Here is a 24,765-nt window from a genome sequence, read left to right on the forward strand (position 1 = left end):
ACTTTGCACTTTCGTATAGCATCTATTACAATATTAGCTTAAGATCATTGTTTCGAACGAAAGTCACGCTGTACAGAAGGATCTAACATCGAATAAAGGATCTCAAAAATGTTGTATTGCATGGCCTCCATCTTCCAAGGAATATTAAATAAATAAATAACTTTGCACTTTCGTATAGGATCTATTATAATATTAGCTTAAGATCATTCCAAATCGATCGCTTTTTTCGCCATTTTTATAAAAATCGTAAACTTTGGAAGCCTGTGTATTTTTTTAAAGAGTTCGAAATCAGAAAAATGGCGACTTAAACAACCCCTAATATATATCGTATTAAATTTTGAACGAGAGAGAAAAGATCGATAATTTTGAGTAACTAACCGGCGCAATCGTTGTTAGGGCTGAGCTTGAATCCCTCGTAACAGCTGCACTTGTAGCCTCCACGCGTGTTCACGCATGTTCCATTGTTGCAAATGTTCGGATTCCGCTGACACTCGTCGATGTCCACGCAATTGTCTCTGTCCCGCGTCAGCGCGAAACCGGAGTGACAGACGCACTGAAAGCTGCCCTGCAAATTGTTGCAGGCACCGTTGTTGCAGATCCCAGGCCTCTCGTAGCACTCGTCGATATCGACGCAGTCCCGTTGACTCAATCCAAGTTTGTATCCGGCTGGACAGTCGCATTCGAAGTAGCCTTGCTTGTTTATGCACTGAGCGTTACCACTGCAGGGATTTGGAATCTATGGAACAAGAATGTTAGAGTCTATTGCCTATCATTCTCAATCCCCCACTCGTTTGGGATGAAAAGTTTTTCTCGTTTAAAAGGTATAGCAACCACTGGGACTAGGATCTAGAAAAGGTGGACTTTGTATTTTTTGTGTTTTTTACCTGTAGACACTCGTTCTCGTCGATACACTGATGCGAGTCCTCGTCGTAGACGTACCCCCGATCGCACTGGCATTCGAAACTCCCAGGTGTGTTCATGCAACGACCATGGGTGCACATAGTTGGCATGAGAGAGCACTCGTCGATCTCCTCGGTGTGATTGGTTATGGGGTTCATTATCTGGCCGGGCACCATGCCGCACAGAACCTCATGCTCGCCTGAAATCAAGTTTTCGTTCAACTAGACGCGCTAGAATTTTAGTCGAATCGTTTAAAACCCAAGTTTTGTTAGAAAAGAATGCTATGGAATATTCTCTGTTCTTACGAGTCCTTTCGGCAGGACACTGTTCGCAAGGACTGCCCCAAGCTGCTCCCATCGAACAGCAGCACAACATCTTCGTTTGGGGATGCATCATGGGGTTGAAGCATTCACCCGACTCGTAGCTCAGGTAACACGATTCCTTTCTCATGTCCACGCACTCCTCTGACGAATCGAATGATCATTATTGAATTTTAAAGACACGGTTTATTACAAATTCAAGTATAATTTACGCACTTCCTCCTGGCATTGCCATGTACCCTTCTGGACACTCGCAGTGGTACTTTCCTTGGTCGTTGATGCAGTATCCCACACCACATATGTGCGGATGCAACGAACACTCGTCGATATCTACAAAATTAATGATATTTTTGCTAGGATACTATTTTTTATTCCAATTTCTCTGTTTATAATGTAGGATCTTAAATTTGGATATTATCCTGCTATTTGGTTGGTTCATCTTCACAGAATATAACAAATACTAAATATACAAAATCATTCCTGATTTTCGAATAGATACTGCGTCTATATTTAAAATCATATATCAGTCTATATAATAATAGATCATATATAATAATAAAATATATCAATAAATAAAATCATTCCTGTCTGTCGCCATCTTGGACACAACCTTCGTGAATGCTAAAGATGAAAGATCGTTACCGATGCAGCTGGTTTTGGTGTCGTCCAAGATGAAGCCCTCGTTGCAGGAGCACATGAAGCTGCCAAAAGTGTTGGTGCAATGGCCGTTTTGGCAGATGTTCTCGTGCTCGTCGCACTCGTTGATATCCTCCAGGATCACGGTGATCTGATTGGGTCTGTATCCGGGCCCACCTGGGCACAGTTCCTCGAACTCCTTGGTCCCATCTTGGGGGCACTCCTCGCAGCGATTGCCCCAAGCGTTGCCGATGCTGCAGCAACACGTCGCCTTCGTCACCGACGAGGACATTTCGAAGACGCATTGTGGTCTTCCGTTACCGTGCTCGAAACCGGTGTAACACGACGATTCTCGTCTATCTGTTACGCAAAGACCAAACCAACTATAATCATGTAAATGGAGGCTCAGAGCTACCCTCGAAACTCTAAACTAGAGACACATTCCTTTCACTGCCCAACTTCTCGCGAACTCATGGTACAGACGCCATAATGCACACATAGATTAAGCCAATGATCGACTGTTCAATCGTCATCGTACCCCACAAGTCTCTTCATTTCACAATTAGAGACCCCACAGAGCCAATTTTCGAAGGTCTACTCACCTACGCAAGCGTTCCCAGCTTCGACCAGGTCATGATTAGGCGGGCACTTGCACAGGTACTTGCCCTGAGTGTTCACGCAAGTGCCATACTGACAAGATTGAGGATTCTCGCACTCGTCGATGTCCGTGCAGTTCCCTCCAGAGCCGTCCAGCTTGTATCCGTCGTTGCACTCGCAACGGAACATCCCGAATATGTTCTCGCAGCGGCCAAACACGCAGAGGTTGCTGAACATCTCGCACTCGTTTATGTCCACGCAAGTTTGGTCGTTGTTTTCGTCGGGGTGCATGAAGCCCATCTCGCATTCGCAGCGGAACGAGCCAGGGTAGTTTAGACAATGGCCATTCTCGCAAAGGGTGTTGTCGTTTGCGCACTCGTCGATATCCTTGCAGTCGTAGCCGTCTCCTCTGAAGCCAGCATCGCAGACACACTGAAATAGACAAGAATCAATCTTACAAATTGACCTTTTCATCGACGTCAATTCTTTAGCACATTGTTCGTCAAATAAGATTAACCCCTTGACGTACGATTCAATTTCAAATAATTCGGACAAAGAATGGCCACGAAAAAGACTAGATTTATTTTATGAACACCTAGTAAATGTAAAAATTTTAATATACATGTAAGACTTCATGAAGAGTGAGTAGCCTCATGATTGTGAAACTTGACATCAAGAAGAGTCAGACTCGTAATTGTAGGCAAGGGGTTAACGCAGCCTGATTTGTGGCCTATTGGTGGTAGTTTAAACGTTTGAATTAGGAAGATCCTGTCCTACCTTGAAGGATCCCTCGGTGTTGATGCACTGTGCGTTGGAGTCGCATCCTCCGTTGTTCGTGAGACACTCGTTGATGTCTCTGCACTCGACCCCGTTGCCCACGAAGCCTTCGTGGCAAGTGCACTCGTACGAGCCTTGAGTGTTCTGACACTCCGCGAACTCGCTGCAGGAGTACGCGTTCAGTAGACACTCGTCGTCGTCGGTGCAACCGGGACCAGCTTCCGGTTTCACGGAGTATCCTTCCTCGCAGCGACAGTTGAAAGACCCGATGGTGTTGTAGCACTCGCCGTACCCGCAAATATGGGGCTGCGTTGTGCATTCGTCGACATCTAAGCAAAGATACATGTTGCAAATACTGTAATCTTTCCACTGTTGAGATATACGAGCCTATAGAATTATATAAAATTGATTGCACTTGAATAGTGCTTCTAAAACACTTTTTTTGCTTTGTTTACCTATGCAGGATGCACCGTCCTTCCCAGGCAGGAGGCCATCGATGCAGGTGCACACGTAACCGCCAGGAATATTGCTGCATTTACCGCCATTGCAAATTCGGGGATTCTCTTTGCATTCGTCGACGTCCACGCAGGATCTTCCGTCGAGATTCAACGCGTAGCCGGTGCTGTTGGCGAAAAGGTCAAAAAACTATATTTTTTCCCTTCTATAGCAGTGGTTCTTAAACTTCTCTCAAGTGTTTTCTCCATAAAAAAATTCTGAAGTCTCAGGAAGAATTCGAAATACAAAATCCCTGTAATTTCCACGAACGTTCGATACAAAAATAAAAAATTGAACTTCAGGGGAACTAATAATAAAAATAAAATGAATAAATGAAATAGAAACTTTTAAAATATGGATAGAAAAAATTGTACGTTTATGAAACTTCACCTTCGATTATTTTATAGTGTTTAAACCTTCACCTGCAGGAGCAAGAGAAACTGCCTGGGGTGTTTATGCAGATGTCCTCGCATCCTCCTGAGGAGATCGCGCATTCGTTTATGTCTTCGCAATGAGACTTCAATCCTGTTTGCTGATAACCATCGTCGCATATGCACTGGTAGGTGCCCATCATGTTCTCGCAGACGCCATTCGAGCAGATTCCGCTGGTTCTCGAGCACTCGTCGATGTCCTTGCAGGACTGTTTGTCAGGACCTAACTCGTGCCCGGGTGGACACTGACACTTGAAACTGCCCTCTGCATTGAGACATGTACCTCCCAAGCATAATCCCGGTGTCTCCTCGCACTCGTTTATATCTGAAATTTACATCCACTGTAGTAATATCACCTCGCAAATTATTATGATCTCTGCCTCGTTAGGTGTCACAGAATTATCCTCATCGTTCAACAGCATTTAACACCAAACCTACTTTATGCTCTCCTTCATGTTTATTTTTACATTTACTCTGACGTTTTATGCTCAAAGAAGCTTCAACAACCCCCTATTGATTATACGACTCGTGTGTGATAAAACTGGATTATAAATTGTTTATTTAATCCAAAATTTAATATTTAAATTTGTGTACAAGATGATTGCTTAATTACTAGCCAGAATTTAAAGAAGAAAGAAAACGAAAGACTGGTCGCTAAGTTTAGCGTCGATATCCTCATAACCCTTGAGAGTTTCAATAGAAATTTTGATTCAGTAAAATACCGCCACAGAAAGTGTCTCAAAAATAAATTGAAAAATTAAAAATTAATAGTTCTACTCACCCATGCAAATCTTCATTATATCGCTGCTTCGATATCCCGGATTACAGTCACACTGGAAGTTTCCAGGCGTGTTCCTGCAGGTACCATTTCCACACACTCCGTGCATGATCTCGCACTCGTCAATATCTATATAAAAATAAATAAATGGCGATCCATATATGTGGATTCCTTGCGAAAGATCGGTGGATTTTACTCTGGCTACAGTAATGAAAAACAGTGGATGGCTCACCGTTGCATTTAATTCCATGCTCGTCCAACGCGAACCCCTGATTGCACTTGCAACTGTAACTGCCAACCGTGTTCTTGCACCTTCCGTTCAGGCACATTCCAGGGAACTCCACGCACTCGTTGATGTCGTGTTTGTCGGTGAAACCATCCCCCCTGGGGCACAGCTCGTTGTGCGCGTGGCTGCCTGGTTTCGGGCAGGATTCGCACCGTTCGCTACCCCACGCGCGACCAACCGAACAGCAGCAGAGGCTCTTCGAAAACTGTCCATCGATGGGATTAGAACACTGCCCGTGACGATACTCCATGAAACACGTCTCCTGTCTCGTGTCTATGCAGGTGGAATCTGAGGAAAACGAACCAAACCCCAATTTTGCAACTCAATCTTTGGATAATCAAGATCCCCCATGAAGAAGTATATTTGGAGATTCATTTAACCCTCTGTAATCCAAGATCTTGAAGTCGTGTACCCATTTTTTGTGTTTTAAAAGTTTGATTCAATCCTATTGTTAATATTTATCACCTGGACTTTAAAGCAATAAGGCCTACGGTCGGTTTACAACGCCTATTGTACGAAATCTGATACCAGGGTGGTTTCAGTTGAAAGTTTGCGTTTATCTGTGGTAAATGGGGGGATTCTGAAACTCACGTGATGCGTCTAAAGTCAATCCAGGTGGACACTCGCAACGATAAGACCCATCCGTGTTGACGCAGGTACCGCCACCCTTGCATATTCCGCTGTTCAATTCGCACTCGTTCACGTCCACGCAATCCTTACCGCCGAATTTCGCGTACCCTTTCGAGCACTCGCAGATAGAATGATCGCAAATCTCGCAAGGACTACCCCACGCAACCCCTACAGAGCAACAACACTCCGATTTCAACGCCAGCCGCGGCAGATTATACTCGCAGCGTCCATCTATCATCTTGGTCCAGCAGGAGCCTTTCCTGTTATCTAAAAGACATAATCATCTTCTAATTATCAATGCAGTTTCAGTTTATTTATCTTGGATCGACGCAAAACTTTTTGAAGGGCGTTTACACACATTTTTGAGCGTTTATTCTCAATTTTAAATGTTTACATTCACGTATTCTATAATGTGATCCTTATTAAGTTTTAAGTAAGTGTTTATACCCATGCAAATGTGACCAGTGTGATCGAGGACGTATCCAGGGGAGCATTCGCACTCGTAGGAGCCTTCAGTGTTCAAACAGATCCCGTTCACACAGATATCCGGGCCAAGTTCCTCGCACTCGTCGATGTCCTCGCACATGTGATCCTGTGTACTGTATCTCATGCCACTTGGACAAATGCACTGTTTCAAAAAAAATGCAATAGTGTGTCAGTTGTTTCATAACATTTCTAATAACAGTAGCAATTGAATTATTTAACATCGTATACAATTTTACAAGTATCAGGGTCCTTTCATTGTAGACTACTTCCTCTCTAATAAGAAATCGAGACATTTTAAGGTATTTACTTGCCTGGAAGCTACCAGGTGTGTTACGACATTGGCCTCTGCTGCACAGAGACTCCTCCAATTCGCACTCGTTTATGTCGCTGCAGATTTTACCAGTGGCGTCCACTTCGTAGCCACTGTCGCAGATGCAACGATAAGTTCCCATGAGGTTCTCGCAGCCCCCATTCACGCAAATGTTGGGATTCTGTGCACACTCGTTGATATCTGTTCGAACGAATTACAGATTACTCCCAATACTCTTATAAGACTGACAATTACATTATTTTATTATAGAACACAGCGTAATATATTCTATTTAAACTTTCGATTATCCAAATGATGTTATAAAAATGTTTTATATTTATAACGTTTATATAAAAGAAAATTTTCTTCTCTTTAAAATGGTGGCACTGTTTGGAATTTGAGTAGTAGCGGGGAGGGTTCTTTTGCGTATAAAACACAACCTAGCACCCTACTTGCTAGATAGCTATCTAGTTCACTCCTTGCTACGTAGCTACATAGCCCATTCCTTGCTAGCTAGCTACGTAGCTCACTCCTTGCAAGCTGGCTACCTGGCCAACTCCTTGCTAGCTACCTACCTAGCACACTCCTTGCTAGCTAGCTACCTAGCTCAATCCTTGCTAGCTAGCTACCTAGCTTACCCCATGCTAGCTGGCTACCTGGCCCACTCCTTGCTAGCTAGCTACCTAGCTCACTGCTTGCAAGCTGGCTACCTGGCCAACTCCTTGCTAGCTACCTACCTAGCACACTCCTTGCTAGCTAGCTACCTAGCTCAATCCTTGCTAGCTACCTACCTAGCACACTCCTTGCTAGCTAGCTACCTAGCTCAATCCTTGCTAGCTAGCTACCTAGCTTACCCCATGCTAGCTGGCTACCTGGCCCACTCCTTGCTAGCTAGCTACCTAGCTCACTGCTTGCAATCTAGCTACCTAGCTCACTCCTTGCTAGCTAGCTACCTAGCTCACATGGGGTGAAACTTTTGCATTACTATCATAGTTTCACACTGCTTGCAAGATGAAATATTGATTTAGTGTTCTTCAACCAGTATTTAAAAAAAAATTGAAATGCAATTGAACTCTTTCTTCAGTTACCGTCTCCATTGTAAGTCATTCCAGCGCCATGAGGACACAGTGCTTCGAATTCGTTGGATCCAGGAAGTGGACAAGCTTGACAATTACTTCCCCATCCCATTGGTTGTCCCAGGACCACGGTGCAACAGCAACAACTTGATTTCGTTACAGCAGTCGACGCTGGATTCGAGCACTGTCCATCCCTGTACTGCGAGTAGCACAAGTCTCTTCTTGTATCTGATGACAAAACGTGCCATTTGTTCCACTCTGTGGTCCAATAACAAACGGAGCTTAATATTTGATTATTAAAGAATTTAAACCAACCCAAGCAAGATCTTCCGTCTGGTCCCAAATTGAATCCGGGATGACACTCGCACCGGAAGCTACCAGGCGTGTTGATGCAGCGGCCATTTTGGCACGGTCCGCTCAGACACTCGTCGATATCTAATCAAATATCATCTTTCACATATTAGAACTCTAAAAAATCTATAAAGAACTCTTAATCGACATAGTGGAGTGAAAATAGCCTGCACCGTGATTTTAATATCTAATATCTAATACTCATTAGCAATATTTCAGCTCAGAGGTAGTTCACCGAACGAAGTAAACATTTCACCTAATATTTTTACGCAATTATCACACCGATTACGTAATAAGTGTGTCAGACTTTAAATTGAGGGTTGAAATTAAAATTAAATTTTTAACCATGAATGTGTTAAATTACGAGTAAATTAAATTAAAATAAGAGGATTTGGTGAAATAATAACGATGGTCAAATTAGGTAACCGAGGACTAACAGCTCTAACTGGCCTAATTAGTCGAAGCACACACCGATACAGTGGCTCTGATCGGGTCCAATCCGGAAGCCAGAATCGCAGACACACTTGAAGGAGCCCTCCATGTTCACGCACTTCCCATTCTCGCACATTCCGCTGGTGGAACATTCGTCCATGTCCACGCAGAACGTGTTGTCCCGCGAGGCCGTGAACCCCGACTGACAAATGCAGTGATACGATCCGGGGGTGTTTTCACACCTGCCGTTCAAACATATTCTCGGATTGTCGGCGCATTCGTTGATATCTGCAAGCAAGAAGTCCAATTAATTACTACTTAACCCCTTAACGCTCATATTTTTCGGGTTAACCAAGAATAATCAGTTTTCTTTATTGGATTTGTTTCCAAGTTGTATAAAAATGCGACTTTTGTTAATTGTAACGTAACCGACGTATAATTCGAAAAAAAAACAAATATTGTCATCCCTTAAACAATTAGATCAAAGAAATATCGTCTTTCAAAGCAGTCAGACTCAAGTATGAGCGTTAAGGGGTTAAAGACTGTTCACCCTGTTCAGTTCACCCTTGAGACCAGTTTTGTAGCTTTCACGCCATTTTATAGTGTACACCCTCTCGTGGATGTTTGCTCTTGTTCTCGAATATTTTAGAGTAATTACCGATACAAGTATTCTTGGTAGGAGACAATGCATAACCATCGTTGCACTTGCACTTGAACGACCCGTTCATGTTGATGCAGTGGCCATTGTTGCACATCCCCGTGTCCTGGCACTCGTCGTGATCTGCAAAGAAATTATGTTTCAATCCTCAGAGGGCTGTTTCTCGATGAAATCTTCCAATCTTCCTGTTATTTCATTTTCTCTTTTTGGACAAATTCTTAAAATCAGGGACTCCTGCTTTTTCAAAAATGGATGCTTTCGTGAGAGAAACCTGTCTGTGACTGAGTGTCACGAGAAAATTATTTCAGCTCTTTTTAGCATTCAGGACCAGAAACCCCCCCTTAACCCTTTGGACTCCTATATCGAGTGTGATTCAACATCGATTTTTATTTCAGGAGCTCCCACTCTATATCATACACTAGAAAATTACAAAATACAACAACAGTGTGAATGAAACACTTATTTTCAACAGGTAAATTTCAAATAAAGCTCTTAAAAGCATTGGGAGCCGCTGTTAACAAAATTGAAATATAATTCGCAGTGCAAAGGGTTAATTATTTTTCTCTGGATAATTTTGGATGGAATGGAAACTTTGTTGGTAGAATTACCAGTGCAGTATCTTCCCTCTCCGGAGACCACAAATCCTGGCGGACAGTGGCATGTGAAACTGCCCTCGTAATTCCTGCAGGAACCGCCCTGGCAGTAATCCAACTGGCATTCGTCGATGTCCTCGCATCTGCCGGCCTTCTTGGCGAACCCTGGATAACACTCGCACTCGTATCCGTCCTTCGTGTCGATGCACTTCCCGTTTCCGCAAATGTCCGGACGCAGCACGCACTCGTTTATCGCGGTGATCGGCTGCAGTTGTTGCAAACACAGCCTGTTGTAATCGTCTATAATTGAGTAATAACACGGATCCTGTTACTCACAGTTCCTGTCACCATTGCCCCCTCTTATCATCTAGGACACTCGGTTTTTGCTACAAATCACAACGTTCTATGCAAACTGTGCAAAATCAACCGAGAACGTACGACTCTTACAACTATTGAACAATTAGTTTCGACCAGATCGCAGTCTAGAATCGATTTTTTTTTATTTGAGGATACTCTCTGGTATAGCTGACAGTTTTTTAACTATCGTTTTCGTCGTTTTACGTACCGCTTCCGGTGTTGGGGCAGATGAAGCACTCGTCGCCCCAGCCTCGACCCATGTTTTTCCCGCAACAGCAGTCTTTCTTGCTCAGTCTCATTGCCAATCGATTCTTGCATTGGCCGTTTCTGTTCACCGAGGTGTAACACAACCCTTGTCTTCCATCTTTATTCAAAATACAAACTGATTAACTCCAGTTTCATTTAACACAGCAGTAATTCCATGGGATCAAAGTTTCTATATAAGCAAATGTTTTCCAAAGTAAGTGGAAACTGTAACTGTGTTATTTTTGGCTTATTTACATCGTATGTATCAACAAGAACAGAGAAGCAATTGATAAAAGTAAAAAATGAATTAATTTTTGAAAAGTTTGGAAACCACTGCTAATTTCATCGTTCTTACCGATTAAAAATAAAAGTAGTTTCATCGTTCTTACCGATGCAGTATCTTCGATCCTGGCTCTGAATGAATCCTGGATTGCACAGACAGTAGTAACCACCTTTCGTGTTTATGCATCGTCCATCAGCACAGATGCCTTCTTCCTCGCACTCGTCTCGATCTTTGCACGAGTTCGTCTCGAGATCCCTGGCTTGTCCATCGGGACATTCGCAGGTGAACGAACCAGGTGAATTAACACACTTTCCACCCTCGCACAGACCTGGTATCGCCTCGCACTCGTTGATATCTAAACAGTTTTCGACAATGCATCGCTTCTTTGCGTACAATACTATGAAATTACGCGTACAAAGTTTGTTGGCCCAATGTATACTGTTCTCGGTCTAAATATGGCGAAGCTAGACTCTTGTGAAACGCAATCACGATCGTCATTTGCTGACCGCGAGCCTGGTTCGTGAAATTCATGTTTTCGGGCCAAACGAGAAGAGGGTAAATATTCTTTTAGCGAAACGAGAGCCTGAATTTTGTCTCTTGTCAGCACATTAACAATCAAATATTGTTAACGAGTCCCTAACGCCCACATTGAAGCGTTTTAAATGTATCATATTGAACATATATGATAGAAGACGAAACATGCGATGAAAATTGTAAAATTAGGATTCGTTTCTTGAGTAATTAGAAAGAGTAATAGTTAACAATTTTTACACATATACAGGGTGTTCGGCCACCTCTGGGAAAAATTCTAATGGGAGATTCTGGAGACTAAAATAAGACGAAAATCATAGAAAAAAATTTCAAATCATAGTAAAAAAATTATTTTCAGCTGCGGGGGTTAATTACAATCATCTTTAGTTAATAGACCTACCCCCAAAATCGTACGCATTCTCGAGAAAAAAATTCGAGTAGAAGCTAAAATTTCTCGATAAAATTAAAACATTTCAAATCGTCCTGAAAAATATATTGTCACTTGCAGGGATAATTTACAATCATTTTTGGTGAATAGACATACCCCCGAAATCCTACGCATTATCAAGAAAAAAATTCAGACAGTTGGTGAAATTTTTTGACGAAAAAAAAAATTTTCAAAACATTCTAAAAAAATTATTTTCGATTGCAGGATTCGATTACAATCATTTTTTGCCATTACGCGTATCCCCGAAATCCTACACATTTTCAAGAAAAAAATTCGAGAAGATGCCTAAATATTTCGACGAAAAAGAAAAATTTCAAATCGTTCTGGAAAAATTATGTTCGATTACGGGGCTCAATTACAATCATTTTTGGTCAATAGACATACCCCCGAAATCCTGCTCATTTTCGAGAAAAAAATTCAGTAGGGGCGGAACTTTGAATGTTAATAACTTTTTAACAAAGCCTCCATCAACAAATTGGTATTCTTGATTTTCGTCCTATTTTTACCTCTAGAATCTTCTATTACAATTTTTCCCAGAGGTGGCCGAACACCCTGTATACGAACATATACGATAGAAGACGAAACATGCGATGAAAATTGTAAAATTAGGATTCGTTTCTTGAGTAATTAGAAAGAGTAATAGTTAACAATTTTTACACATATATACGAACATATACGATAGAAGACGAAACGATGAAATGCGATGAAAATGTACAATTAGGCTTCGTTTCTTGACTAATTCGAGATACTAATAGCTAAAAATGTTCACCAGTGTTTTAATTGCTTACCGACACATTGGCCTTGGTTGGTTTTCAGGTGTCCCAACTCGCAGTCCAGTCTGGCGGGACACCTCTCGCAAGGGTGGCCCCAACCCTTGCCCACTGTAGCACAGCACAACTGTCTCGTGCAAACCACCCCTTGAAGGTTCGCCAAACATTGTCCGTTCCTCACCTTCGTATAACACGGACCAGTTCTGAGGAAATAATCAACGAAAAACGCAGCATTAAGTACAATTACACATAATCGAAGCCTCCATTGTTTACCTGTAATCTGATTCGCAATGTCTGCCGGTGTATCCGTAAATGCAGGCACACCTGTCTGGACCCACGCAGCGTCCTTGATTCAAGCAAGGCTCTCGACAGATTGCTGTTTAGTTAATTGACAGAAGAATAATTATATAAATTTTTATTGTGTTATATTTCATGGATTTTTGAAGGTATTAACTACTTTCTATGATACGTTTAAAAAACTTTGTTTTTATTATTATTGTAATTGGGGTTATTCGATTTCTCATTGTTCCTACTCAATTTCAAATTTTCCTCGCAACTTTGAAATCTTTCGAAAAACTTTGTTTCCATTATTATTGTAATTGGAGTTATTCGATCCTATTCGATTCCTCATTGTTCCTACTCAATTTCAAATTTTCCTCACAACTTTGAAATCTTTCGAAAAACTTTGTTTCCATTATTATTGTAATTGGGGTTATTCGATTCCTCATTGTTCCTACTCAATTTCAAATTTTCCTCACAACTTTGAAATCTTTCGAAAAACTTTGTTTCCATTATTATTGTAATTGAAGTTATTCGATCGTAAACTTGAATTTACGAAAATCTTGAAAATTTGATAACCTCGTGAAAAATCACAATGGAAATTTATTAATTTTTCTGAATTTTTTCCCCATCTTCCAGAATCTCTTTTTCGTTTGATTTATTACAAGTATTTTAAATAACTTAGATAATTTAGAAATTTTTAGAAATTTAGATAACTCACGTTCGTTGCAGTACTCTCCTTGATATCCACTGCGACATTGGCATTTGCCATCCACGCAATTGCCATGTTTGCAAGGTACTTTGCATTTTCCAGACTCTATCCTGTCCAGTGCATTACCATTCTCGTTTATGGAAGCTGTCGAAATAAATGAATAATACAGGTAGAAAAATTCCTTAAAATTATCAAAATTTTGAAATTAGAAATTTCTGAAGCGTTTGTTTACCTTTGGTTTGGCTGCTACCGCAAGACGAGGCCACGCTGCCACCCTCGCACAAGCAAATATTCGGCCTGATGCATCTGCCTGTTGGTCCACATCGTCTCGAGCACACAGCTAAAAAAATAATACTTCCTTGCTAAATATTTCAAATTTCATTCTGTAAAAATGATTTTTAAAAATGCCTTAATTTCTTAAACCCTTCGACTTATTTTTGCACGAGAAATCACGATGTCTCCCTCGGATATCATCAGGAGATTATTTGTTTTTATTCCATCTTTCGTGGTTGAAAAAGTGGGAGTGAAATCTTGGAACCCAACCCCACTGTGCATCGATACGCAACCGAATTACGAGTAGACAATGCAATCAACAGGAAGCATGTAACAGTCCATTAAAGCAATTTCGCTCGCTGGGCCGATCGGTCATGTCGCCATGAACGGCCGTTTGTCCGTTGCTCAATTGCGCGATTATTATCATCGCGTAAAAGCGCAGTCGATACGCTAAAATTGAATGCACTCGCTCGAGAGCACGGACAGCCGGGCGTTTATGAGATCACGTCCAATTACAGGAGCATAGACTCACGGAGAATTTTAATTGAGCTTCGATACAAGATGGGCGCAGCTAAGTACTTACGGATCACGCAGTACCCTGTTTCTGGCTTCTTCGTCCAACCGGGGCAACAGTAGTTCTTGAACCTTGACCTGCACACGTTTGGCCTGGAAAATCATGCGAACACATCGTCATCTTTCCGTTCAAATCGATAAAAAGAAAAGTCCTATAATAGAGCTTTCGTTTTTAATTAAATCACTTTGTATCCTTTCATTGCAAACTGACGATCGACACGATTTGGAATCGATATAAGTAGAAATAATGAACAGACAAATTTCTATTATTATCTCGAAAATTAAAGACTTTATTCCACGATTTCGATGTATTTCGCTGTGTATCGAAGCAGAGGGCTCGAAGGGATTTTGAATTGTTGAAAGTTTCATGACGAAACGTTCATGGTTGCTTCGATTCGCGTCCAAAGGAATCGTTAAAGGTCTCCGACACTGCTGGTGTTCTTATGGAAAATTCTGTTGGCATCCGACTGCCACTGCTATAGTAGAATTAACCTCCGAGTGACCTTGGATGAACAATTAATTTTGATCCAACTATAGATACATCTGGGTACTCGAGGCGCATCGATGCTGCTATGCGCCTTTCCGATGTCATCTATTTAGGTTACTACTCGTGGCACGGATCATTGATCATCAACCACTGTTTTTAATTGGCCAGCTGATCAATTAAGAACTGGAAGCACGGCGTTCCTTGGAATGCTAATCCATGATATATACTACTGATGTTACTATTGCAATCTTAGATCCCTTTACAAATTAGCTTACGAATTAGAGAAATTCGAAATAGACAATGTCGATTACAAAATTAGTCATTGTGAAATTATAATTTTTATTGAAATTCGTTATTCGAAATTGTTATCTGAGTAAGAAATGTTCCTCTCTCTGGCCCTGAATGACCAGTTGATTTTGCCCCCCCCACAAAGCTTATTCTAACTTTATTAATACGCTGATGGTCACATATCATGCATGCATATATGTGCGACGCTAATATTTCAATTACCGCAGAGCCATCTCTTAAAACATGACATTCAAACGTCTAAAAGTGCGATTTTAATTTCAAAAAACACATTTGAAAGTGAAATTAATTTAAAAAACAAAACTGCAACCTCTGTGGACGTTTCATGGTTGATCGAACGTCCACAAAGAGGGATTAAAATTGACTGAGAGAGAATTGAGTGCATCAAGGACTCTAAATTTGAAAGGGATGGATCTCGACAAGGATTTTACGGTGGTTTCGACCTCGACAAAGTGCAAACGTTTCGCTCAGAGATCCCCGATTCGGCTGATAACGTGTAAACGAGGTCGCCCTCGCTATCAGAAGGCGGAAACGCGATATTTTTTTCGAACTGGCGTCGGTAACGCGGTATCGTGCCACGCGCGCCGCTCTCGAGCACCACCAAGAAGAAGAAAGAATGAGAAGAGAACGCGGTGTGCCACCTCGGAACAAGGCGGCCATTCACATTGAGCGACTCGTAATTAACGTCAGCTGCTATGGGCAGCCCTCTAAGTACTTCCACTTACGCGCCTCGGCGCCAACGCCGCGCCGACATATTTAAGCGTCTGTAAACGCGACCCTCTTCATTCTTTCATTCGATGGCCGATGAAAATCGCCAAATCCCCGATTAAATCGTTTCACGCGACGAAACGTACACGCATTCCGTTGCAAACGCCAGAAACGACCGATCGAAGAACATTTACCAAAATGAATTTCTCAATTTATTGGAATAATTTTCAGAATTATTACGATAACCGAATAAAGAAGCTTCGATTGCACTTAAATTTTCTTTAAATACTGGTTGAAAAAACACTGATTCGATATTTAATTTTGCAAGCAACGGTGAAACTATGGGAGTAGTACGTTATTGCTCGGTTATATGCAAAGGTTTCGCCCCCGATATATGCGAAAGAACCATCCCCCACTATTCATGTTCCTTCGTACTCGAGCAATCGAACTTCGATTCGAGGTCTATCATTTGAAACAATGTAAATTGAGGTACAGATATAAAAGATGTATATGTACAAGTTTAAAAGATGACACTGACTGTATAGGTGGCAGTAAGTGGATCTTTTATCAAGTGGGTTGAAAAATATACATGTGGGACATCTTTGATAGTAACATCTTCGTCGTCTTGAGGTTCCAATGGTATTTTAGGTTCTAATTCTATCGAAAGTACAACAGATCTCAACAAGTATATCTAATACCAATGACAACTTATTTCGATATTAGTTTGACGCATCACAATCATTTGACATGTAAATATAAAAGATGTATATGTACAAGTTTAAAAGATGACACTGACTGTATAGGTGGCAGTAAGTGGATCTTTTATCAAGTGGGTTGAAAAATATATATGTGGGACATCTTTGATAGTAACATCTTCGTCGTCTTGAGGTTCCAATGGTATTTTAGGTTCTAATTCTATCGAAAGTACAACAGATCTCAACAAGTATATCTAATACCAATGACAACTTATTTCGATATTAGTTTGACGCATACAATCATTTGACATGTATATTGATGACTATGTCATTGGATGGGTCTCTGTACTCGTTCGATTCCTAATCCCCTGTTCTGTTATAATTACTATTACATTTGACGTAAACGAACGACCAATCACCGTCGTCGCATTCAACAGCGTAATAACCTCAATTACGTTAACTGTAAACAACGAATAAGTATGTTAATCGCGTGGCAAGAAATTACGTACGAGATCGGCGCAACCTCGATCGAACAATAAATTATCGATTTATTTACGATATACGGTGTCGCGTAAAAGGGAACAGAACGAAAGGTGTCGCCATAGGGACCGACGATGATTGATTTTCATCCTCGTGGCTAATTGGAAAATTACAGTACACCGCCAGTCGAAGGGCCCCAATGAGATTTATTATCGCGAAGAATTGAAAGATGGTGGCCAAGATCATCCACGCGATCTCTATGTAGATCAACGCCCTTTTGAGAAATCAGTTCATTACTTCGATGGGGTGTAATTTTAACACCTTTTCTTAACTAGCTTGCAAGCTGAAATCAATAACGACGTCTTCGTTGTCGAAGTTTAAAGTTTCCATCCATGTTGCACGAAAGAATAAAATAGAAAATATACTATAATTTCTTTATAATGCAGAGAAATTTGATCAACAGCCTACAAGAGAAACTCCTCAATTTATACAAACCCATAATCGAAAATATAATTTCTTAGTTTCTTAGTTTCTTAGTTTCTTAGTTTTTTAGATTCTTAGTACTGTCTTTGGTGTAGTAATAGTAATATTTCTAACACAAAGAGGAATATTAATGGGTGTCGCCTCGGATCTGCTTAGTTGGACTCATTAGCGAGTCTTATCTGGCAAATTCTACTACGACGTGACGTTATTAATCGTTTGAACAGTCTGTAATTACTCGATACTTCATTAGCGTGTAATTAATTTGCGCTGATCGTTCCAACGATTAATACCGTCACGTTCGAGGCAAGATTTGCTAGGTAAACGCTAACGTTGACTCCAAACTAACAGATCCAGGGCCACGCGTAATGTTTGCCCTCCGTTTCGAGTATCCAGGTATCTGAAAACCTGCCAACGTTGTTTAATTTCCAAAACTTGTTCAGTAAGTGTTCGATCGTTCCAATGGCGGTTAAAATATATCGAAACTTGAGAGCAAATCGTGATTGGAGTACCGTTAGTCCAAATTACCTGCACCGTAACAAAATTGTTACTTTGTACCATTTTTCCTGATAATATTACGCAATTTGAGGAATTTTTTTTCTCGTAATATGGCGAACGCCACTCTGTGAAGCGAATGGCTTTTCTGGAGGCTCTGTACACGCGATTAATACCATATTTATCGCGTCTACTGACGATACTCGTTACACCTCGCGAACGTACGAGAAGAGAATTAAATCGAGAGCGGAGGAAAGTGGAGCCGAACAAACGCGCGTCAATTGTCGCAATTATCGTCCATTCCGCGTTCGAAGTTCCCCGATCGTTCTCCTAATTATCCAGAGCCAGAGGATAATCAGCGCCACAATAAATTTCTATCATAACCGTTGATACAGGCCCGTCGGTTTCGTAACACCGGCCTGGCCTCAATAGCCTCCTTTAATCTCTCGCGATGACGTTTTAAACGGTCGTAAATAATGGCCCCCTGTTTGTTCTACCTAATTCTTCATGCTTTTTCCATCTTCACCATTTATTTAAGTGTCTAAGGCACGTCGACGCAGCGTCGCGGCGCGGCTGTTTGCTCGACCTTAAGCGCAACGCAGTCGCCTTTTGATCGCCTTTAATTTTAATGGACCATAATCCTCCATCTCGAGGGGCCATTCCAGCGGCTGTTTCAGGATCCATTAACTGCACTTTCCAATTGAACTTTTCAAGCCCACACCCCCCTACCCTGGCTGTTTAGACACGCATCGGGGTTTGGACGGTTCTAATTTATTGGATTATTGCGCCGGCCGTGCTTATCGCGAAACGTTTCGCAAATTATCCTCTTCAGACGCGATGTACGATGATGCACGGTCGACATTTCAGGAATTCTCGCGCCCAGGGTGGCGTACTTTTTATAGAACACGAGTATCTCCTAACGAAAAAGAGAGGAAGTCGAATAGATACCGAGCAAACGAACATCGGGGGACCCAACGTTTCACGACGAGAAATAATCGCGTACGAGATTACTCGTTTCCACTAATGAAATAAATAATTATCAATTTAACGTGTACGAAATGTTTTTATGCTATTAATTTTAATAATGAATTACGAAGGTCCGGGAGCAGTGTTTGAGGAAGACTTTAAGGGTTGGTTTTCTCAGAAGCGTGCACAGCTGGTCGAAAATAGGATAGGACCTATTTCACGCCTAATGCGGGATCATCACATAATTATTCACGGTTAGTCCGCCACTTAGATTAGTTTAAACTAAGTGGAGTTTACGTAACTAGCGCGGGAGGAAGTGAAAGAGGAACTGGAGGGAGGAAAAGTGGCATCTTCATTGCATACCACGTTTCACTTGGAATCGCGCAATTGTTCGCCAGTTAGGATCGATTCGCCGAATGGGGTCGCTTCGAATTCGACGAAATCTAAATTCGAGCTAATAAAATTTCGATCAGAGTGGTATCGTTCGCCTAAGCTATTCGAAAGCTATTCAACCCCGAACGTACTGTGGGCGTCGATGAAACAAAATAAGAGGAATATTTAGGAATAAAATTTGTCACAACTCTGTCTAAAAAATTTCATTAATAAGTGTCCTGATTTGCAAATTAGTAATCTAAATCAATCGTTGTCTCAAACCCTTTGAGCATTCTATTCTTGCGACTCATCGCCATTTTCAGAGCACGTCTACCTGTAAATTAATATATTCTTCGACAGAAATTGATACACAGCGATTTAATTTGGCGAAAGAGTGTTTTAATGAATAAATTAGGTATAATTAAGGGTGGTATCGAGCACGTTAATTCATCGACGGAGAATTTAGTTTCTTTCTCGTTGCTTGGTGTATCAGTCTTTCACAATTATTCGCGTGTAACATTTTACGCGATAAAGTAGTTGGCAAGAAATATTCTGCCACGAGTGTACAGGAAGCCTGAAGCAATGAAGCCGACAGTGAAGGTTGTTAATCCACCGGTGGGCAGAGAGATGATAAGAAAGTGAGCCACCCATTACATTGCTTTCGCATTCCTCATTGTTCCTACTCAAATTCAAATTTTCCCCAGAATTTTCAAATCTTTCAAACTTTCCCAAAATAGCAATTTTCATTTTATGCAATTTTACAACCAATAATTTCTTTCATCTTTAGAAATTACTATTAAATTATATTCCATGTTGTGTAAAGAACAATATCACAACGATTGTTTGAAACTTTCTCAGTAAAAAATTTAAATGTTTATTAATTAATTAATTTAGTAATTTAAATGTTTCGCTTAAAAAATTAAAAGTTAAATGTAGCAATGATCTCTCCATTAAAAAGTGAATAATACATTTATCTGTTTTTTCTTACTGGAATGGCGTCTTGAGGCGTTAATTAATTACCTAAGAGGAAGATAACGTTTGAAAACCTTTCTTCTTTCCAACCCAGCGACCAATCGACGTTTCACTCGAGAAAATATTTTTGCACGGCGTTCTTCCTTCCATAGATTACATTCAATACTCTTCTTAAAAAAAAAACAAGGGTCAGCAAGATTTATAAATATCTAAAAGGAAAAACATTATTTTTCTATCTGTGGTGACAAAAGTGAAATGCATTGATCCAAAAAACATGTCATAACTAAACAAATTTTGCCCCGAATTTCATTCGGATCGTAAACAAACAATAAAGAAGAATTAATAATAAACAAATTTTAGCAAATTTATCCGTTGCATCGTGGACGAATTCGTGTACGTGAACGAGGTACGACGACGTCGATGTACAGTTATCGCGAAACCACGAGTTGCTAATTGATTATTGCAAAAAGAGACACAGAGAGGAGAAGTTAGTAGCAGGTTTAACTGGAAAAATTCATTTCTACTCCGAGTCTCTCGGTAACGATGACAAATCTCAGGCTACGTGCATGCACGTACGCGCGTACACCAGCTCGGGTGATCGCCCATTAACGCTTGAACTCCGTTGCGTCTGAATCCATTAAATGCAGATTAAACGCCCCGGGAGACGGGGCAACCTCTAAACAGTTTGTCGAAGCGTCGCGCGTTGCTCGGCCGGGCTTTTATTAATTCGCTCCAGAACATTTGTTATCGTCCCGTTCGAACAAGTACAACCGATAAACGACAAAGTTCATCGATTGTAGGGCACGAGTTATCTGGCGATTACACGCCTCCGTTCTAGTCTCGACCTCATCTCGATCGCCGTCAAGATTCTTCAACGATCGCGAGCCTCTCCGCAAGGTGCATTCACGATCAAAGAAAAATTATAAAAATATAATGAAAAAGACAATCGATGTGACTGCGTCAATGGCCCGATTGGGTATCAATGGTTGATCGATGTCACGCGAAACTAATGCATGCGTTACTAATTAACCGCGACAAGATGCAAGGCAACGCGTTTTTATTAACGGAAAGGTTGTTTGGGCGTGACGCGCCTAGATTCGCTCGATTTTCGGTGGCCTTCCATCTCAGGGTCGATTATCACGCAATGATTATTACGCCAAATGACGCCAATTTGCTGGACGATGTATCGTTCGTAGCTCTTTAACAGTTTAAATACTACTCGAGCCACGGTTTGTAGAGCATTGTCCTTCGTGCAGCTCCATAAATTGGTGAAGATCCTCCTCTCCCATTTCTCTTCCAAGAAAGAAGCGTGAAATTCCAGGATCCGTAAAAAGAACGGAAGGAATGTTAAATAGGGATCGTACGTCCGAAAGTAAAGCGTTTTCTTGGTGCTTAGAAACGCTTCCCCCTCGTTCGACGAAAGGAATGCGTGTAAAAAAAGAGAGGGTATCGAAATGTGGACGGGAATGCTGGCGCGAATGAGAGCCAATGACGGTTTATTATACAAAGCCACCAACTGACGGTATTAGCCACTCTCGCGTAAAAATATTCAACATTACTGAGGGTATCGTATAACTGGGACCAAGGGAACTAGTTTGTTACGGTAAAAGATTCTTGGCAGCTCGTTGCACGCGATAGTGCCACTGCGTGGATCTCTCCAGGCCTTCGCAGCCGGTGGATCTCGATACGTGAAATAAGTAAAATCAGAGCACGACGAGCTTGTGATTTCACTTAATACGGTGTATTAGCAGAGGTGATAACGTCAATCCAGTCGGCGGTTTCGCGAAGTGCCCTCGAGGTTCTCGACATTCAACGAAACGAACCTTCGAACTCGTTTTGGGACTTCAAATTTACCGCCAATTTTACGATCGACTCGAATTCTTCCTTTATACGCAGGATTCGTTTGAAATATGAATAATAAAAACTTGAAATATGGCCCAGCGTGAGAGTCGAGCGATTACAGAGCAATTTTGCGAAGATCTTGTCAGATCTGCCTAAACCGAGGAGCGTCGTTCCGTCGCGTCGAGGAACCGCGATAACACCTAATTGGGTTATCTCTAGCGTGTTACGTTACGACTCTCCGCGTTTCGATTCATCGTTTTATTTCGCGGCGACCGCGTCATTTTCCCCGGATTGGAACAATTTTCACAGCCCACCGTAACGCGAATCGAAACGGATGATGGCCTATTATTATCCATCCATTACGTCCAATTGACCATGGCGCGCGTATTTCAAAGCGGAAACGATTTCCAGGTTTCGCCTGGGAACGAAGGCTTTGAGAAACGTTTCGTCAGCGCGATTTAGCCACTTCGAGGCTGACCTTCGGGTAGCCGCGATTAGGGCACGCGACTATTAATCCCGCGACATTGAATGGCCATTCGTCATCGCGAAAACTGAAATTCCCTATCTGTATCTTGAAATAAAACAATTATTACACGTTCACTGCCAAACCAAAACCGGCCAATTTTTTCTGAGACCAAAACTTTGAATCTGAACAATTTTAAAGTACATAAATGAAAATTTATATCAGTCCTAAAATTAATTAGTCCTATTCAAATTTACTTCCTTTTACATTTCAACCTGAGAATTAATTGTTTTAGTTACATAGTAAAAAATCCTGTCACTGATCATTAACTTATAGGTAACTTGCTAGCGAATTTAAAAGGTATTTAAACGAAATTAAATATTCTTTAAATCGTTCGTCCAAGCAAACTTTATCATACAGTGTAATAATCAAGTTTGCTCGAACGATTATCTCTATTCGAGCTTGGTTCAGAGTTTAGCTCAGATTGTATTTTCATGGTACTTGGGGACGCCGAGGGTGAAAAATCGCGAGATCGTGTCATGTGAAAATGGGCCTTAATCCCCCCGGTGCATCCCGTCGCGCGTAATTAGCCACGATCCGCGAGATAATCCGGAAGAAAACCCGCCCGATGAGCCTCGTCGCGATCGCGTCGTTCTCGTCCGTTGATGGCGATGCAGCGGTGAACCTCGCCGCGGCCAAAGCGGTTTCGAATTAACCCTAGAACCGTGCACTGGTCGAACGTAAATTGTACACTGGAGTAATTTATGTCCGAATTATGCGTTTCATGCTGACGATGCGGTTAATAATCCGCTTTAAGTCTTTGATCGTTCGTTGCAACAGCTGAAGGACAAAAGTCCTCCTCGAACATTCATTTTACTTTATTTTACTGTTTCGTTGCTTGAATAATCGCACAGGCTAACCACGTGTGTTTGATTCTTATTTCACACATGAAACAACATAGTCTATCCAATAATATTTCCCTTTGCCCAATTATATTATAAAAAATAACTAAACAGCAATTTTATTCTTCATTTTTTAATTGCATTACCTTTAAATAAAACAGTGTCGACGTTGCTGGTAATTTTGTGTATTTGATGTGGAACAAAACGCGTTGCATCTCGGGAAAGGGGAGCTCAGACCCTTTTTTAATCTTGGTAGAATACGTGACCAAAGTAGCGTGGATAGGAATATTTTAGTATCACCCTACGAATAGTATTCTTATTTTTTTTTTTGTGGCTCACATGTTGTAGAACACTTCCCATTTTTTTACGTCTTTCGTGGCCCCCTAAATACAGCGTAGCCCACTAGGGGGCCATGTGGCTCCCATTGAGGATCCCTGATACATCAGATCCTGCCTTAATCGTTTGTACAGTCTCCAAGATGAATAGAATCCGATAACATAAATTATCTAACGATTTCACTTCATTTATATGTTCGTGCGTTCGATAAAAATAAATCTGATTTTAAGTTTCAAGATGGACGACGAGTTTTTGCTGCACCCTGCAGTTCTAAAATTAACAATTTACTCGGGTGATATTCCCACTGCACAATTGCAGCTATTTTTGCATTAAAATCGAACGCTCGCTATTGATAAGGCCGCGTAACAACTTTATCGCGTTGTAGCCGCCATTATCATCGTATCGTATTTTGCTAGCTTTCTTTAGACTCGGCTTTTTTAGACAACCGTGATCTTTGTACTTTCCTTGATCTCGAGGTGAAGTTTTAGCTCAATCGGATCAAAGAATTGGTAGAAATCGTTTCCACGATGTTACTATGTCCGAGAATTTTTTTCGCGTACGCACGATGCTGTAATAGGTCCGCTGCGTGCACACTGCAGCGCATTGAAATCACCGTGGATGCTATATTTAGAACGCTACAGTTTCGAAACTCCGCCGTCTTAATATTTTCATGTGTTAATATTTACAGTAATCAATGTGTTCAGTACATTATTACGTTTTTGATACTCGGTTACGTTAATATTTTTATCGTAACAAGTTTACAGTTTCGCGATTCCAAACCTATTACAGTGAAACTTACGGTGTTAATACGATTCACCAGCAGTTTATAAAGCAACAAAGCTTAAATTGTAATAAGTGGAATGAATCGAAGGCGATTTTTTAACAGCGTGGAATGGTGTGCTCAACGTCGTATAAAGCGTAACGCCGGCCACGTGATAAACATTACGCTGGTCCAAGACCCACGGCATTACGTCACTCGAATGAAAAAAGAAACTAGAGCAGAAAGTTCCTTGTTGAAACGATTTCACTACGC

The 24,765-nt window shown here is 41.2% G+C and overlaps 1 protein-coding gene across 1 annotated transcript in view; it reads right to left on the minus strand.

The window, feature by feature from the left end:
- LOC122399604 (fibrillin-2-like) overlaps positions 1–24,765 on the minus strand; it is a 36,723-nt gene that overhangs the window by 7,992 nt on the left and 3,966 nt on the right. Inside the window, exons 3-28 of the mRNA XM_043400398.1 lie at positions 14,239–14,321; positions 13,615–13,722; positions 13,392–13,526; positions 12,665–12,767; positions 12,410–12,594; positions 10,749–10,997; positions 10,322–10,477; positions 9,772–10,056; positions 9,164–9,286; positions 8,545–8,793; positions 8,038–8,157; positions 7,735–7,950; positions 6,648–6,847; positions 6,298–6,478; positions 5,812–6,117; positions 5,167–5,508; positions 4,938–5,063; positions 4,148–4,481; positions 3,686–3,852; positions 3,231–3,559; positions 2,459–2,885; positions 1,863–2,216; positions 1,437–1,550; positions 1,206–1,364; positions 885–1,099; positions 379–736 (exon numbers count right to left, since the gene is read on the minus strand). Of these exons, the coding sequence (XP_043256333.1) occupies positions 379–736; positions 885–1,099; positions 1,206–1,364; positions 1,437–1,550; positions 1,863–2,216; positions 2,459–2,885; positions 3,231–3,559; positions 3,686–3,852; positions 4,148–4,481; positions 4,938–5,063; positions 5,167–5,508; positions 5,812–6,117; positions 6,298–6,478; positions 6,648–6,847; positions 7,735–7,950; positions 8,038–8,157; positions 8,545–8,793; positions 9,164–9,286; positions 9,772–10,056; positions 10,322–10,477; positions 10,749–10,997; positions 12,410–12,594; positions 12,665–12,767; positions 13,392–13,526; positions 13,615–13,722; positions 14,239–14,321 (5,624 nt within the window). The remainder of the gene's footprint in view (positions 1–378; positions 737–884; positions 1,100–1,205; positions 1,365–1,436; positions 1,551–1,862; positions 2,217–2,458; positions 2,886–3,230; positions 3,560–3,685; positions 3,853–4,147; positions 4,482–4,937; positions 5,064–5,166; positions 5,509–5,811; positions 6,118–6,297; positions 6,479–6,647; positions 6,848–7,734; positions 7,951–8,037; positions 8,158–8,544; positions 8,794–9,163; positions 9,287–9,771; positions 10,057–10,321; positions 10,478–10,748; positions 10,998–12,409; positions 12,595–12,664; positions 12,768–13,391; positions 13,527–13,614; positions 13,723–14,238; positions 14,322–24,765) is intronic.

The sequence above is a fragment of the Colletes gigas genome, unplaced genomic scaffold, assembly GCF_013123115.1.
Source record: "Colletes gigas isolate AHSC1104 unplaced genomic scaffold, ASM1312311v1 Colletes_gigas_Sc00014, whole genome shotgun sequence".
Lineage (NCBI taxonomy): Eukaryota > Metazoa > Arthropoda > Insecta > Hymenoptera > Colletidae > Colletes > Colletes gigas.